This window comes from Spermophilus citellus (genome assembly GCF_964194105.1).
Source record: "Spermophilus citellus genome assembly, chromosome: 17".
NCBI lineage: Eukaryota > Metazoa > Chordata > Mammalia > Rodentia > Sciuridae > Spermophilus > Spermophilus citellus.
In genome coordinates, this window is record NC_138199.1 from 3,659,183 (window position 1) to 3,673,338 (window position 14,156).

The 14,156-nt window shown below is 43.7% G+C and overlaps 2 protein-coding genes across 2 annotated transcripts in view; both read left to right on the plus strand.

The window, feature by feature from the left end:
* LOC308636517 (multidrug and toxin extrusion protein 1-like) overlaps window positions 1-4,850 on the plus strand; it is a 37,999-nt gene extending 33,149 nt beyond the window's left edge. Inside the window, exon 17 of the mRNA XM_081272028.1 lies at window positions 3,846-4,850. Within this exon, the coding sequence (XP_081128154.1) occupies window positions 3,846-4,072 (227 nt within the window). The 3' untranslated portion in view covers window positions 4,073-4,850. The remainder of the gene's footprint in view (window positions 1-3,845) is intronic.
* A 726-nt stretch (window positions 4,851-5,576) lies between these two features.
* LOC308636301 (multidrug and toxin extrusion protein 2-like) overlaps window positions 5,577-14,156 on the plus strand; it is a 63,164-nt gene continuing 54,584 nt past the window's right edge. The window contains exons 1-4 of the mRNA XM_081271723.1: window positions 5,577-6,242; window positions 6,420-6,521; window positions 12,704-12,772; window positions 13,254-13,402. Coding sequence (XP_081127849.1) covers window positions 6,084-6,242; window positions 6,420-6,521; window positions 12,704-12,772; window positions 13,254-13,402 — 479 coding nt within the window. The 5' untranslated portion in view covers window positions 5,577-6,083. The remainder of the gene's footprint in view (window positions 6,243-6,419; window positions 6,522-12,703; window positions 12,773-13,253; window positions 13,403-14,156) is intronic.

The following is a 14,156-nucleotide window of genomic DNA, read 5'->3' on the forward strand; positions in this document are numbered from 1 at the left end:
AATGATAGAGTCAGTTAACGCCCACTTTGGGGTAAATTAAAGTTTGTTGGCTTCAATTCCATACATTAACATACGGCTATAGTGATTAAAGGGCCCTCAGTTCCTTTGCTAATTTGTGGTATTTCTGTAACCATTCTATAGGCATTTTTCTCTTTTAAAATATATTTTTAATTGACATAACAATTGTACATATTTGTGGGTCACAGCGTGACATCTCAATACATGTGTACAAATGTGTAATAACCAGTTTGGGGTAATTGGCTTATCCAACACTTCAAACATTTATCATTTCTTTGTGTTGGGCTACAGATATTTCTAATACTTGGAGATCCTATGAATGGGCCATATCTTGGAAACTGACATTTGTGTTTGTTTTAGTGTGGTCTCTAGTGTCTATTAAGGACACCTGCTTTAAGTAAGTTATTATTTGGACAATTGCTTCTGATGAACATTCTACAAACGTATTTTTTCCTGTCATTTTTATAATTCTTTTTTTCTCTCTCTCTTTCTTTTGGTTTATTATATTCTGTTAACCATTTTTTAAATTATTTTTTTAATTTGTTTTAATTAGTTACACATGACAGTACAATGATCTTGACATAGCATACATTTGAATCAGATGGGATATAATTTCTCATTTTTCTGAGCGTATTTGCAGAATTACATTGGTCATGCAGTCACGTATATACCCACAGCAATAATAATGTTTATTTTATTCTGCAGTCCATCTTTGTAATTCTTCTACATTCCCAGTTTCTTAGGCAGGTAGTCATTTTAGTTCTTTGTTATTGTAAAGGAGGTAACAATGGTTTCCCTCTGCACACCTAGGTTCTACAGCTAGGCCAAGAATGGAATTGATACAGGGCAGATTAACAGGAGAAAAAATATATATTTAATTACATGCACTGGCTTGGGAATCCCACAGAATGAGACTCAAAGAAGGGTCCGATGGGTATAGTTAATATCGCTTCCTGAACAACAGAAAGGAGTAGGGGTGTGAGGCTTCTGGGGGGTTGGCTACACAAGAGAAGGTGAGAGGAATAAATGCATGATAAATAAAGATGGTCTTCTTATATAGAAAGTTTCTCAGATGATAAAAGTTGTTCAGGAGCAGCCCTCTTCCTGACATAGACACTTTTACTAATGTAAGTTTTCTTTTTTTTCTAGTTTCTTTTCTTTTTTATTCTAATTTGTTATATATGACAGCAGAATGCATTACAGTTCATATTATACATATAGAGCACAATTTTTCATATCTCTGGTTGTATGCAAAGTATATTCACACCATTCGTGTACTTAGGGTACTTAGGGTAATGGTGTCCATCTCATTCCACTGTCTTTCCTACCCCCATGCCTCCCTCCCTTCTCTCCCTCCTCTTTGCCCTATCAAGAGTTCGTCTAATCCTCCCTTCTTTTATTAAAGGATAGCTTTTCAGAGGTACTCCCCTTCTGCAGTTTAAAATAGCTTGAAACGTGGGATGGCATATTCTGGTCTTCTACAGTCACGTTTTGGGGGTGGTATGTCCTGAGCTCCAACACTCCTTTATAATTTAACCCTTTGGACTTTCTGATGGCTAACTGTCTGCCAGGGATCAGTTCTGGTTTTTGGCTTCTTTTTCCTCAGTTCTCATGCATATTGTCTAGTCTGTGTGTCTGCTTATCTTTGATTATGTCGCAGACTTTATATTTGGACATCGTTTTAGAAGTCATTTGAGGTCTAAAACTGTTACCGGGGCTCAGGTCTGGATGCTCACCACTCAAAAGCCAATACTCAGGAGATAAGAGTTTACTGGAAGGAAATCAGTTTTATTCAAGGGCTGGCATCCTGGAAGATGGAGAGAGTGATGGTCTTCAAAGCTTCACCTTGGGGAACTTGAGTGCAAAGGAGAAGCAGGGCAAGAAGGTTCTGTGCTGAGTGGGGTCTTTCTCACCCAGGCCTGTGTCTTCTTTTTCCTTCGTCTCTGGCAGGAACATCACAATGTACCTCAACATACTGAGGTTAGTTCCTATAGTTCTTTATCCAAACATATTACTTTTCTTCAAGTTAAACCTCATGACAGAGTACATATTTGTGTTAGTTGATGGACAGAACTAAAGACTGAGGAGTGGTGTTATACAATCTGATGTTATTTGAAGGTCACCAGATGTTCAGGGTTCCGGAAATCTAAATGAACATTATTGAGCAGGTAACATCTTACTTATTTAGGTACAGCCTCTCTTCAGAATTCAGAATACTAGGTACCTTGGCATAGGGAGGTAAAGTGACCCTGCAAAGGGCAAATAGAGGGCAAAGGGCAACTTGAAAAGGAGCAGCCACTGTTAAAGTTTTCTAGTTCCAGATAGGATTTGATTTTGCTTTTGTCAGACGCTGGATTTCATAAGCAATCCAGGGCACTTTGACAGATTGAGGTTTCTGGACTACCCAGCTGACCTGAACATGAGAGGCAGCCAGGGTGAGGCTGGCTTACTTCTGTTTTGTCCTTAATTGCAGCGCTTTGGTGAGGAGTTCAAATCCAAGTACAGAGAGGCTTACCACAGCCCACTGTTGCTCGGTATTGCTCAGCCTCTGAGCCACATGTTCCAGGTGGAAAACTCACAGTGCAAAAGCAGCCCGAAAGGCCAGGCTTGTGCCTCTGGGTTTACAGCCTCCTCATGATCTTGCCCCGGTATCTCCTCATTACACTGTTAGCTCTCTGATGCCTTCAAGATGATCTTCTTGTTTTATCCAGACTTTATAATTATCTTGAGAGTTGGTCTGAGTTTTCTACCATCAATGAAATCTTCCTCAAATTATAAAGTTGGGATCATAATTGTACTTAACTTACACTATTATTGTGAGGGTCAAGTGAATGCTGAGAACTACCCGACACAGAGTAAGCATTTTGTAGATGTGAGCTGGTATTATTGTGTTCAAAATTATTTTCTTTCAGAACTCTGAGGGGATGTAACATTCCAATACAGGGTGAGCATCCCTAATCTGAAATCTGAAACACTTCTGGTTCTAATCATCTCAGAAAAGGAATATTCAACCTTTATCTACTTATGTTTATTAAGAAGTTGGATGCCAGCCAGGCATGGAGGCACAGGCCTATAATCCCAGCTATTCAGAGGGCTGAGACAGGAGGATAACAAGTTCAAGGCCTACCTAGACAAGTTAGAAAGACCCTGTTTCAAAATAAAAAAACAAAAGGGCTGGGAGGTGCAGCTCAGGACTTTCTTCACATGTGCAAAGCCTTGGGTTCAACTTCCTAGCACATTTTATGCAACCCTCAGTACTGCAAAAATAAAGAAATGAGTAAAAGATAAGTTGCATACCAGTCTTATTCTTGTGCCATTAGATTTTACTTTTCTCTTGGGAAGTTTTTAGGATATTCTTATTCTGCAGCATCATGAGACTAAGTCAAAGTGTGAGTCCTTACCCTGGTACTTCATGGGTCCTTAGATATGAAGATTCTCATCTTTAGTTCTGTGAACAGCCTCAATTTTTTCTCTTAGTTTATTTCCCCCTCATTTGCTTTGCTGTCTTTTTGAAATGCTTATTAGATGGGTGCTGGAACCTTGAAAATTCCCCCAAACAAACAAAAAGACACCAACTTGAAGAACTATTCATAGTTATTTAAAGGGGTAGCAGCTCCATACCCTCAATCTTGCCCACACACACATAGGAACTTGCCTCTAAACATTCTTGCCCAGCAGCTAAAATATGATTTCTTTTATTTATTCTGGGTAGTAACTGCTTCCTGAATTAACTTTCTCCCAGCTATTACCACTTATACACATCACCTTTTATACAAACAAAAAAGAAAAAAAATCCCTTTGAAGCTAAGTTCCTTTTTCTCCCACAGTGGGTCCTGAAAACCATGGAGAAATTTTAATGAGAGATGTTGGAAAAAAAGATGAGACTCAGTTGGACCAGCAGATGCCCCAAGAACAACCTTCACCTGTCCATCCAAAGAACAATGATAAATTGTCTGTGCAACAGTTGGTTCTACGGCGAGGACTCCTGCTCGTGGGCGTCATTTTAATCTTGCTATTGGGGATTTTAGTGAGAGTATATGTCAGAATTCAGTGATGTGCCAAGAGGGAGAGGGTCAGGTCAAGGGATACAGATGTTCCTCAACTTACAATGGGGCTACCTCCTGACAAACCCATTGTAAATTGAAACTGTCACAAGCTGGGGCTGGGGTTGCAGCTCAGTAATGGAACTCATGCTTAGCTTGAGGGTCTAGGTTCAATCCCCAACCCCATGTGTGTATAAGTTGACAGTGCATTGAATCCACCTATCCTACCATTCAGTGTGAGTAACACAGCACACAGTGGCATGTGATGGTGGGGCTGTGGGAGCTGCAACTTGCTGCCACAGCCCGGCATCTCAGAGAGGATCATACTGCGTTATCTCGAACCTGGGAAAAGCTCCAAAGTACAGTTTCTACTGAATGTGTATCACTTTTGAAGCATCATAAATAGAACCAGTGTAAGTTAGGGACTACCTGTACTTTTGAGCTTACATACAAATAATTCATGGGCTTAGCAGCGGCAGTTCATTTTCAGATCATGTAATTTAGTTGTGTCTGTGGATTTTAAGAATGGAGAATTGAAAGATATATTTTTCTAATGAAGCAGAGAGACTAAGAAGGTAAACGGTTTCTTTTGGTTCAAGGCGATGTCTGAAAGATGATGCTTGAGAAAAATTCACTGTCTCAACTAAGGACCACGGTGTACCATATTCACCCCAGGCTTCCATGTTTCTTCTACCCACTGTTTTCTAAGACACAACTCCATATAAAAAGTGCTTTAGGATTCTTACTGTGTGAATTATTAAAAAAATATATATTTTACAGTACATCTTTCTTTGTGTCTTAGATTATTATTCAATGGCAGATGGCAAATTGTTGATCTTCAGTTGGGGGCCCAGATCTCGGGCACTGTGGGTGCATAATTGAGGCAAGTCTTTAGAGCTGTTAATTATAATTCCTAGGGGTGGTGGTGTCAGAGGACAAAGTTTTAATAAAGGCCTTAGATTAAGTAGTAACCCTACTTCTTACAGCCTTCACAGTGTTAAGCACACACTGCTAATTCAGCAAACCTCTACATACTAAGTAAGGACAGTGCTCGAATGGATACATGACTAGGCTTGGCCTGTGCCCTGAAAGAACAGATAATGAACAAAATCAGAAAAGTTTGATACTGTTAATAAAAACCACCCAGCTGCTGATTTTTCCCCCCACTTTGCATTGCTGGGGATGAACCCGGAGTCTTGCACTTGCATGTGCTCTACCACATGGCTACACCCCCAGCCCTCTAACTTGCCTGCTTTGGTTGGAATTATCAAAAGGGATCTCTGCCTTCGGGACTTCATTCTTCCTGGGTCCCTAAATTGATCCTCATTCTCCAGCCACCAAGGTGAAGAAGATGTGCAGTGTATGTGGTCTTCCAGGTGGAGCCTGGGGGCCTGAGGCATCCACAGGGCCGACCCTCCCCCAGCTCTTTATTAGAAAGCCCTCAACTCTCTCTTTGGGCCCCCCAACCTGATACCCCTGGCGCTCTAGAGGTGTCTCCCACCCCTGCCCTTTTCCTTGGCCCCATAACAGGTTCCTCTAGCTGCAAGGTGCCCTGGCTACACTGACTAGAAGCCACATTGGCCGCAGGTTCAGTACCTTGTCCCCGCAGAGCCGAGACACTGGATGGAGGTGGATGAGGATGGGGGAATGCCTAAACATCCCTTCAGCTGCGGCCTGGAGAAGTGTTGTGTGGGTGTGGAGGATGAGGGAATTACAAAGTCCACTCTCCCTCCACACACCTTTTGCAACCTGTCTTGACGCCTTATAGAAACTCATCACCCTAGAGCTGTCCTTCGGGCAAGCACCCCCCCCCCCGGGGTTCTGGGTGTTGACGGTTGGACTGGGCGCCCTGGGCGTGGTGGGGGGGGTTGGTTGCTGGTCTCCGCGGCAGTGGACCATCGGCCGGCTGGGCGGGGCGGGGCGGGGCGGGGCGGTGCGGGCGGTGTAGGTGTAGGGCCGGGCAGCCTCGGCCTCGCGCGCTCGCATTCGGTGAGCCGGCTTGGAGCCCCATCCAGAGCCGGCATGGAGGTCCCCGCTGCCGCCACCGAGTCCCCCGCGGACCAAGCCCTCCCACCGCCCGGCGTCCTCTGGCGGCGCGGCTGCCTGCGGGGCTTGCGGGGCGCGTTGCCCTCGGACCTGCGGCGGGAGGCGGCGGAGCTGGCGGCGCTCGCGGGCCCCGTGGTGAGTGCGGCGGACCCCCGCGGCGCCCGCCCGACGGCCCGCCGCAGCCACAGTCGCGAGGCTTGGGCGCCCCTTGGGGCTGCTTGAGCGCGGTCCAGCGCGTTCCCACCTGGCTGCGCGAAGCCCGGGGAGGGAGGGTGGGTGTCAACTCCACTTTCCTTTCTGTTCCCCGGGCAGTTCCTTGCACAGTTGATGATCTTTCTCATTAGCATCGTCAGTTCCATATTCTGCGGACATCTGGGCAAAGTCGAGCTGGATGCTGTTACACTTGCTGTCTCGGTGGGTGTTTACGTCTTTTTATTTGAGCTGATAACAGCAAAGTCTCGGCATTTTTATTTATTTATTTTGTTTTATCTATTTATTTAATTTTTTTTTGGTGGTGCGGGGGTTGCGCACACTGGGCTGATGCTCTTCCACGGAGCTACTACTCCCCCCGCCCCCCCCCAGCCCCAGCACCAAGCTTCAGAATTTAAATTGTGTCATGTCCTCCGTGACTTTTTTTTAGAGGATCTGGGTCTTGCTTACAGATACTGTTACCTGATCTTTAGATTTGAAGTAGACAAAGCTTTCTGAGCAGATCTCTAATTATAGAGGCACCAGGTCTTGTGAGGAATGTTAACAAGTAGATAAATTGGGCATATCTACTAAAATGAAAAGAACTGCATTCTTTTTTTTTTTTTAATTTATGAAATCAAACCAAAGCTATTTTCACAGTTCATTGGATCACACACCGTCTCACCCCTGGGAAATGTGTCCCTTCCTCCCTGGCTTGAAATTACACCTCTTTAGATGTCTTCCTGGGTCTGTTAGTGAGAGTGGAAAACTGCTTCTCTTGTATTTAATCCAGGTTTTCAAAGAAGGTGAAGACCCATCCTTCCTTTTTTTTCCCCCTTTCCGTCCTCCCTAGGAGATGGGAATGCACAGTGAGATTGTGGAGGGTCATAGAAGTTTCTCATTCAGTCTCATCGCAGGAACCCTGGCTATGTGGAATCACATTTTATTTACGGGATCTTTACTGTGTTTGGTGAACTGATCTGTTGTGCAAACATTTCTGCTTTCTTTGAAAGTTTAGATTGGCCCTTCAGAAAGTCAAGAAGGAAGATGGGTTTTTATATATGTCCCTGTGTCCTCTTCAGGAAAGATGAGCTTGGCCCCTGCATGGCACAGGGCAGCAGAGCCCTGGCCCACTCTGTGCTCCTGGTCACCCATGGGTTATGAATGTGTATTAATGGGGTGATGATCGGAGGCCAGGATTGAGGTCTGCTCTTTTCCTGTCTCTGCTTCCCAACCTGTACCCCCTCCAGAGCTCATTTCTGGGCAGTGCATCCTACACTTTTCCCTGTTCATGATATCTCATGGCCATCAGTGATCTCAGCCCCTGAATGCTCTCTCTTCTCTCTGTTGGAAGTGTGACTTGACCTCCCTGCATCTATTTCACTGTCTCCAGGACCTCCAAGTCCTCTTTGGGTGCCCCTTTCTGCACATTTTCATCCCTCAGTGTGGACCACAGTAGGAACTTTCAACTTTACTTTTTCAGTCTCTTTTTAGCCCTTGGACTGTGTAGCCACCAAGTCTCCATGCCCATCCTACTTACCCTTGACCTCATGGAATTGTCCTTGCCAGGGTCCCTTCATCTTCTCTCATTCCTCTGGTTCCACCTGGCCCCCTGCCCTGCACACTTTGCCAAACAGGCAGCACTTGACCTCTCAACCTCCCATTTCACAACCCCCCACTCCTTTTTGTCACCCCTCCCCTTCAAGACTCACCTTTCATTGTGTTCTGGAACCTTCCTTTCTCCTCCATCCTCTTAAGCTTTATATATTACCACCCCATTAGGATAAACCTATCAAGATCCTCTTTTTCAATAAATACATCCCTGTCCATCCATCTTCCTCTGGCCCAGCCTGCTCTCTGACCTTTATTACCTATGTTCTTTGCCAGAAAGCTGACACTCTGTCTTCATTTCCTTCTTTCCCATTACAGTCCAGCCTCTGTTCTCCCACTTCTCCATTTAACTTGCTCTGACAGTTGTCAGTGGCTCCTTCCCACCCCTTTGTCAGGACAGAGGACTCACCTTGTACTCTTCTCCCCCAGCCCCCCAGGAACCTGCCATCTGTATTTCATCTTGGTCCGCCTTGGCGCATCTGTGGCCTCTCTGATAGTTGTACTCTACTTCCTCTCCTCTCCCCTCTTCCTTCCTTTTTCAATGCCCCCTATTTATTGGTGTCTCCCAAATTGGTACTTCCACCCTTGACTTGGGCTTCCAGCACAGCACTGCTTGCAGGATGGATCAACTGGAAGACACAGGGATTTCTGGAACACAGAAAGTTTGAAGCTACTCCCTGGAGTTGCTAAGTACTGCCTTTCTTATTTTATTTTTTTATTGGTTGTTCAAAACATTACAATGCTCTTGACATATCATATTTCATACATTTGATTCAAGTGGGCTATGAACTCCCATTTTTACCCCATATACAGATTGCAGATTCACATTGGTTACACATCCACGTTTATACATATGAGGGATAGGAAAGGCAGCAAAATACAACAGACACTAGTATGGAAGTATGCCTTTCTTATTTTTTTAAAAAAATTTTGTGGTCGTGGGGATGGAACTCAGGACCTCACACATGATATGCAAATTCTCCACCACTGAACTGCACCCCCTACACCCCCAGCACCCCTCTTTTATTTTTTATACCCCCAATTTGCATTAGCTAGCAAGCCCTCCTAACTTTATTTCCATCACTCCTTAGAATTCCTGTCCTCCTTCTGTTTTACACTCCCCTCTTCTGGACCCTGCTCCATCCTTTCTACTCCCCTCCATCTGCCAGATTCTGTGCTGACCTCCCAAGACTAGAGGCCCTCTCTCATGTTCCCATACTCTGTGGTTGCTGGGTCTTGGTCCTGGATGCACTGTGCTGACTGTCTCTGACTCTGGTCTCTTTCTTGCTGATCCATCTGAGAACTTACATTCATTTTTGCTCAGCTTAGTTCCTCATACAGATTTGGTTTAACCACATATTTCAGAGAAACACATAGCTCAGGTGTCCTGCCCTGAGAATTACTCTCATCTGGGCATCTCCTGCTTTGTCTTTTTTTCTTCTCACCTTCAATCCCATCCCTTTATGATTTCCATCTGTAACATGGTGAGGATTTAAAGGATTATTGTATATTTATATAGAGTTCTGTGACTCCTTTTCTTTCATTTGTCTTATTAAATTATTTAAAAATGTACATGGGGGGAACACTAAACTAAAATGTTGTAGATAGTTGGTGAAAGTTTTCTTCTTTCTGTGTAACCCCAAACTCCACCCAATGATAAAGGAGATAGAAAAGATTTCCTAGTTTTTGATGTAAAAATAAAAAGAATAGACTAAATACAGATCTACAATTTTAGAGAAAGGTCTGAAGATGGCTGACAACCCATGGGAAGGTTGGTGTGTTCCACAGGCAGGAATTTTTGCAGATAAGGTAGTAGATTGGGACCTCTGCTGTCAGCTCTTGACAACTGGGTGGGGATACTTTGCTTTTAATCAGTTATTAAATTGTAACTAACTTCTGTGAAGACAGTTTACAATGACTTTATTTATGAAAACCAGATACATTTTAAAAAAATTGCCTGGGGCTGGGAGTGTGGCTTAGTGGTAGAGGGTTTGCCTAGCATGTATAAGGCCCTGGGTTCAATTATCAGCACCACAAAAGGAAAAAAAATTGACCTTATGAACAATAAGGTCAAAAATAAGGTCAAACTTTTCGTAGTATAAAAGTATTTACATCAGTAAAGTCTTTTAAGTGAAAGAACATTTGTTTATGTTCCAACGTGTTCCACAAAGACTTTGAGCTGATTGACATAAATACATTCACTATGGAAAGATAAATAAATAGCTGGTAGCAGTGGAGTGAAGGAATATGGATGGAGGGAGACTGGAGCCAGGAGCAAGGGCAGCCCCAGACCTGCTGCAGGTCTACTCTTAGCTCCTTGCTCGTGTGATTCTCAGTGAAGCAATATTGTATTTGCTATGATCACTTTTGGATAAGCTGAGTTACAAAGTTTCTGATACTTGCTTACTCAGGTGGTATGACCTGGACCATTTATTCAAGGGAAGGAGGGTTTCTCTGGAGACTGAGGCATAGAGGCATTTATTTCTCTTATAGATTCTAATACAGTGGACACTACATTTGTGTCCTAGACAACTTGCCATGAGAGACACTGTAGCAATTTTTGTCCCATCTTTTTTTATAAAGTTGTGCATGATAGGGAAGGGGCATAATAATAGTTTAAAATAGTAAAAGCTGGTAACAAATGAAGCAAAGGGGTTCTGACTGTAGTTCTATGGCCAGCTGACTTGACCAGGGATGAGCCATGAGCCGTGAAGAAGAATATTATCCCAAGCCAACAAAGTTTGCCTGCTTACCAAAAACTAAAACTAAACCGAAGGAAAAAACTCCACAACCTTTTCAGAAATTAGCACACTTCACCTTTTCCTTTTACGGAAGGCTGAAGTGGCTTTAGAGGAATTCAGCATTGTGGCATCGATGCCTCACATCCATGTCTTCATTGTGTCATAAGCCCTCTGGATCTCATTTGGGTCCTGACTCTTGCTTTGTCGGGTAAGCACTGGGTATTCCATGTGTATGGCCTGTTACTGGCCTCCTGGGGTTAGTGTTTCAGTCTGTTTTCTTTTGCTATAACAAAATACGGAAGGCTGGGAATTTTAGAAAGAAAAGAGGTTTATTTAGATCACAATGTTGGAAATTCAAGAACATTCACTGACTTCTGCTTGGCTCCAGTGAGGCCCTTCTGGCTACAACCCAATAAAGTCTATGACTTCATGGTCAGAGCACTGTGAGAGGGAGAGTTCACGTGGTATGACAGGAAGCCAAAGCTGGGCATAGTGACACACGCCTATAATCCCAGCGACTTGGGAGACTGAGGCAAGGTGGATTGCAAGTTCATAGCCAGCCTCAGCAACTTAGTGAGGCCCTATTTCAAAATAAAAGATTAAAAAAAAAAGGTTGGGGATGTGGCTCAGTGATTCGGCACCTCTGGGCTCAATCCCTGGTACCAAAAAAAAAAAAAAAAAAAAAAAATAGGGCCAAGCTTTCACTGCATGACCCCCCCCACACACATTTCTTTGTTTACTTCTTTTTAAAAAATTTATTTATTTATTCTAATTTGTTATACATAACAGCAGAGTGCATTTCAATTCTTACTACACACATAGAGCACAATTTTTTGTCTCTGGTTGTACACCAAGTAGAGTCACACCATTTGTGTCTTCATATGTGTACTTGGGGTAATGATGTCCATCTCATTCCACCATCTTTCCTACTCCCATCCCCTTCTTTTCCCCTCCCTCCTCTTTGCCCTGTCTAAAGTACCACACACCTAAGCTCCTCCCCTCAGCTGTGGGTTACTCTCTGTGCACTGGGTTGTGGGGGGACTGGGTAAGGTCCTGTTTCTCACTGGAGGACTAAGGCCTGAGGTCTGAGTCAGACTTCCCAGCTCCAGTTCACACCATCTGAGTAAGCAAGTATCAGAAACTTTGTAACTCAGCTTATCCAAAAATTAGGAAAAGTGATCAGAACATCATATATGCAAAGGGTTTAGGACTGCTTGGCACATAGTCCATGTTCAGAAATGTTTGCTGTTGTTATTTTTATAATTTTAGGTACATTTTTGTGTGTGCATGTGGTGCTGGGAATGGAACCTAGGGCCTTGGGCATATAAGGCCAGCACTCTGCCACTGAGCCACACCCTCAGGCCTAGTTTTTTTATATTGAAATGTACATCTTACTGGCAGATCATGGGCATGGCCTTTAGACACTAACCACAACTTTTATTTTATTTTTACTTTATAAATTTTTATTTGTGCATTATGATTATATGTAAGAGTGGAATTCACTGTGCCATATTTGCTCACAATCATAATATAATTTGCTCCTAGGACCTTCCCTTTCCCTCTCTTTTTTTCCCTTCCCCATCCACTTACTCTATTCTACTGATCTCCCTTCTATGATTTTTATTTTAATTACTGCACTAACAACTTTTAAATATGGAAATGGTAATGTGCTGCATAAAAAACTTATTTTCTAGGTTTTATTTATTTATTTATTTTTAAACCTTAGTTATTTATTTGTTTATATGCAGTGCTGAGAATCAAACCCAGTGCCTCACACATGCCAGGCAAGTGCTCTACCACTGAGCCCCAGCCCCAGCCTATTTTCTAGGTTTTAGATTTTCCAAATCAATGCAGGGTGATCATAGTCCTTTGGTTAGAAGGTCCATTTTTGTTTAGTTGACAAGGACCCATGTGGACATCCATGTGATCTGAAATGCAGAACCTTAAGTATACAACTATGAGTTGCTGTCTAAAATTGAGCCCACGGTGGTTCCTTGGTGTGAAGGGAGCTGTTTGGTGGTGACAATCCTGCAGCTGTCCTGTTGTGTCTTGCAGGTTGTGAATGTTACAGGGATTTCGGTTGGAACTGGCTTGGCCTCTGCTTGTGACACCTTGATGTCTCAGGTGAGGACCCCCTTGCCCAGAGAATTTTTTGGGCAATTACCTTTCCTAATAGAGACTGCCTGGGGAGAACTATCCATCTATGGTTTGTGGCCCTTTATGTGTCAAATGCAGTGCTGCTGATGATGGTAAATGTGGCGCACTTGGCTTCAATATGTCAAAGGACAAAATTACAACAAATCTAGTTTATGATCAAAGTGGCCTTTATTTGCTGTTTGTGAATGGGGACCACAATCTTCTGCAAAACAGAGTAAGAGCTCTCACCAGGCCATATTAGAATGGTGGATTTTATAAGGCGGGTAATAGTCTCAGTACCTGGGAGCAGGGACCAATTGTCCCATGAGGTATAGAAGGCCACAGAGGCCAGCTAGCTTACGGACTGGCTGTGCTGGGAAGCTTTGCCTTCACTGCTGGGCTGAGGGGGCCACTGGAAGTATGGCCTTGGCCGGTGGCATTCCGTGGTCCTCTGTCTGTTTTCTCCAAGTCCTTTGGAGGCAAGAACCTAAAACGTGTTGGGATCATACTGCAAAGAGGAATCCTCATCTTGCTGCTGTGTTGCTTCCCTTGCTGGGCCATCTTCATCAATACTGAGAACCTCCTCCTGCTCCTGAAACAAGACCCTGAAGTCGCCAGGTCAGCAGTCTCTCCATTTCAGAATCCTAGGTGAAGAGTAAGTGGCTGTCTAGGCTGGGGGTGCAACTCAGGCAGAAAGCCCACTCATCATGTGCAAGGCAGAACAAGAAAAAGTGTCCATTGGCCATTGTACCTGTGTTGGTATTTTTAGTCCATTAGATGGACTTGAACCCTTTGATATTGGAAGCTATGACTGTGGACCCTAGAGTCCCAGGTGCAGGGACTGCCTGACCCAGAGATAAGAAGCAGCATAAGGGTGCCATGCCCTTGGTTCCATTTCCCTTTATGTTGTCCCTCTATTTTGGTGTCCTGCAAATGCACAGAATATGTTTCCCCTGACAAAAGTAGAATACCACATGGTTGTCTTCATTTTCATTTTTGGAGTTGGTTTTTTTTTTTTTTAAACATACAATTTAACATAAATTCCGGCATGGCCCTCTGGTGTTGTCCTGGAGTGTGGGATCCCTTCCAGAGGACTCTTGCTCACTGTGAGGTGGTCCTGATGCTTTCAGAAGGATTCTGAACTGTGCTCAAGTTTGAGTTCATTTTGATCTGTTCACTCCCCCGTTATGGCTGAGAAGGAGCTGGAAAGTGTCAAGTTTTCAGGCTTCCCCTGAGAAAGTAGACCTCTAACAGGCCTCAAGCACTGTTGATGTAGGTAGCAGAAAACGAATCCAAGTTGTGATTAAATCTCTCCATATAGATTATTTTTAGTTTTGAATTTTAGAAAATACTCTGTGGATTCAATTTGGCG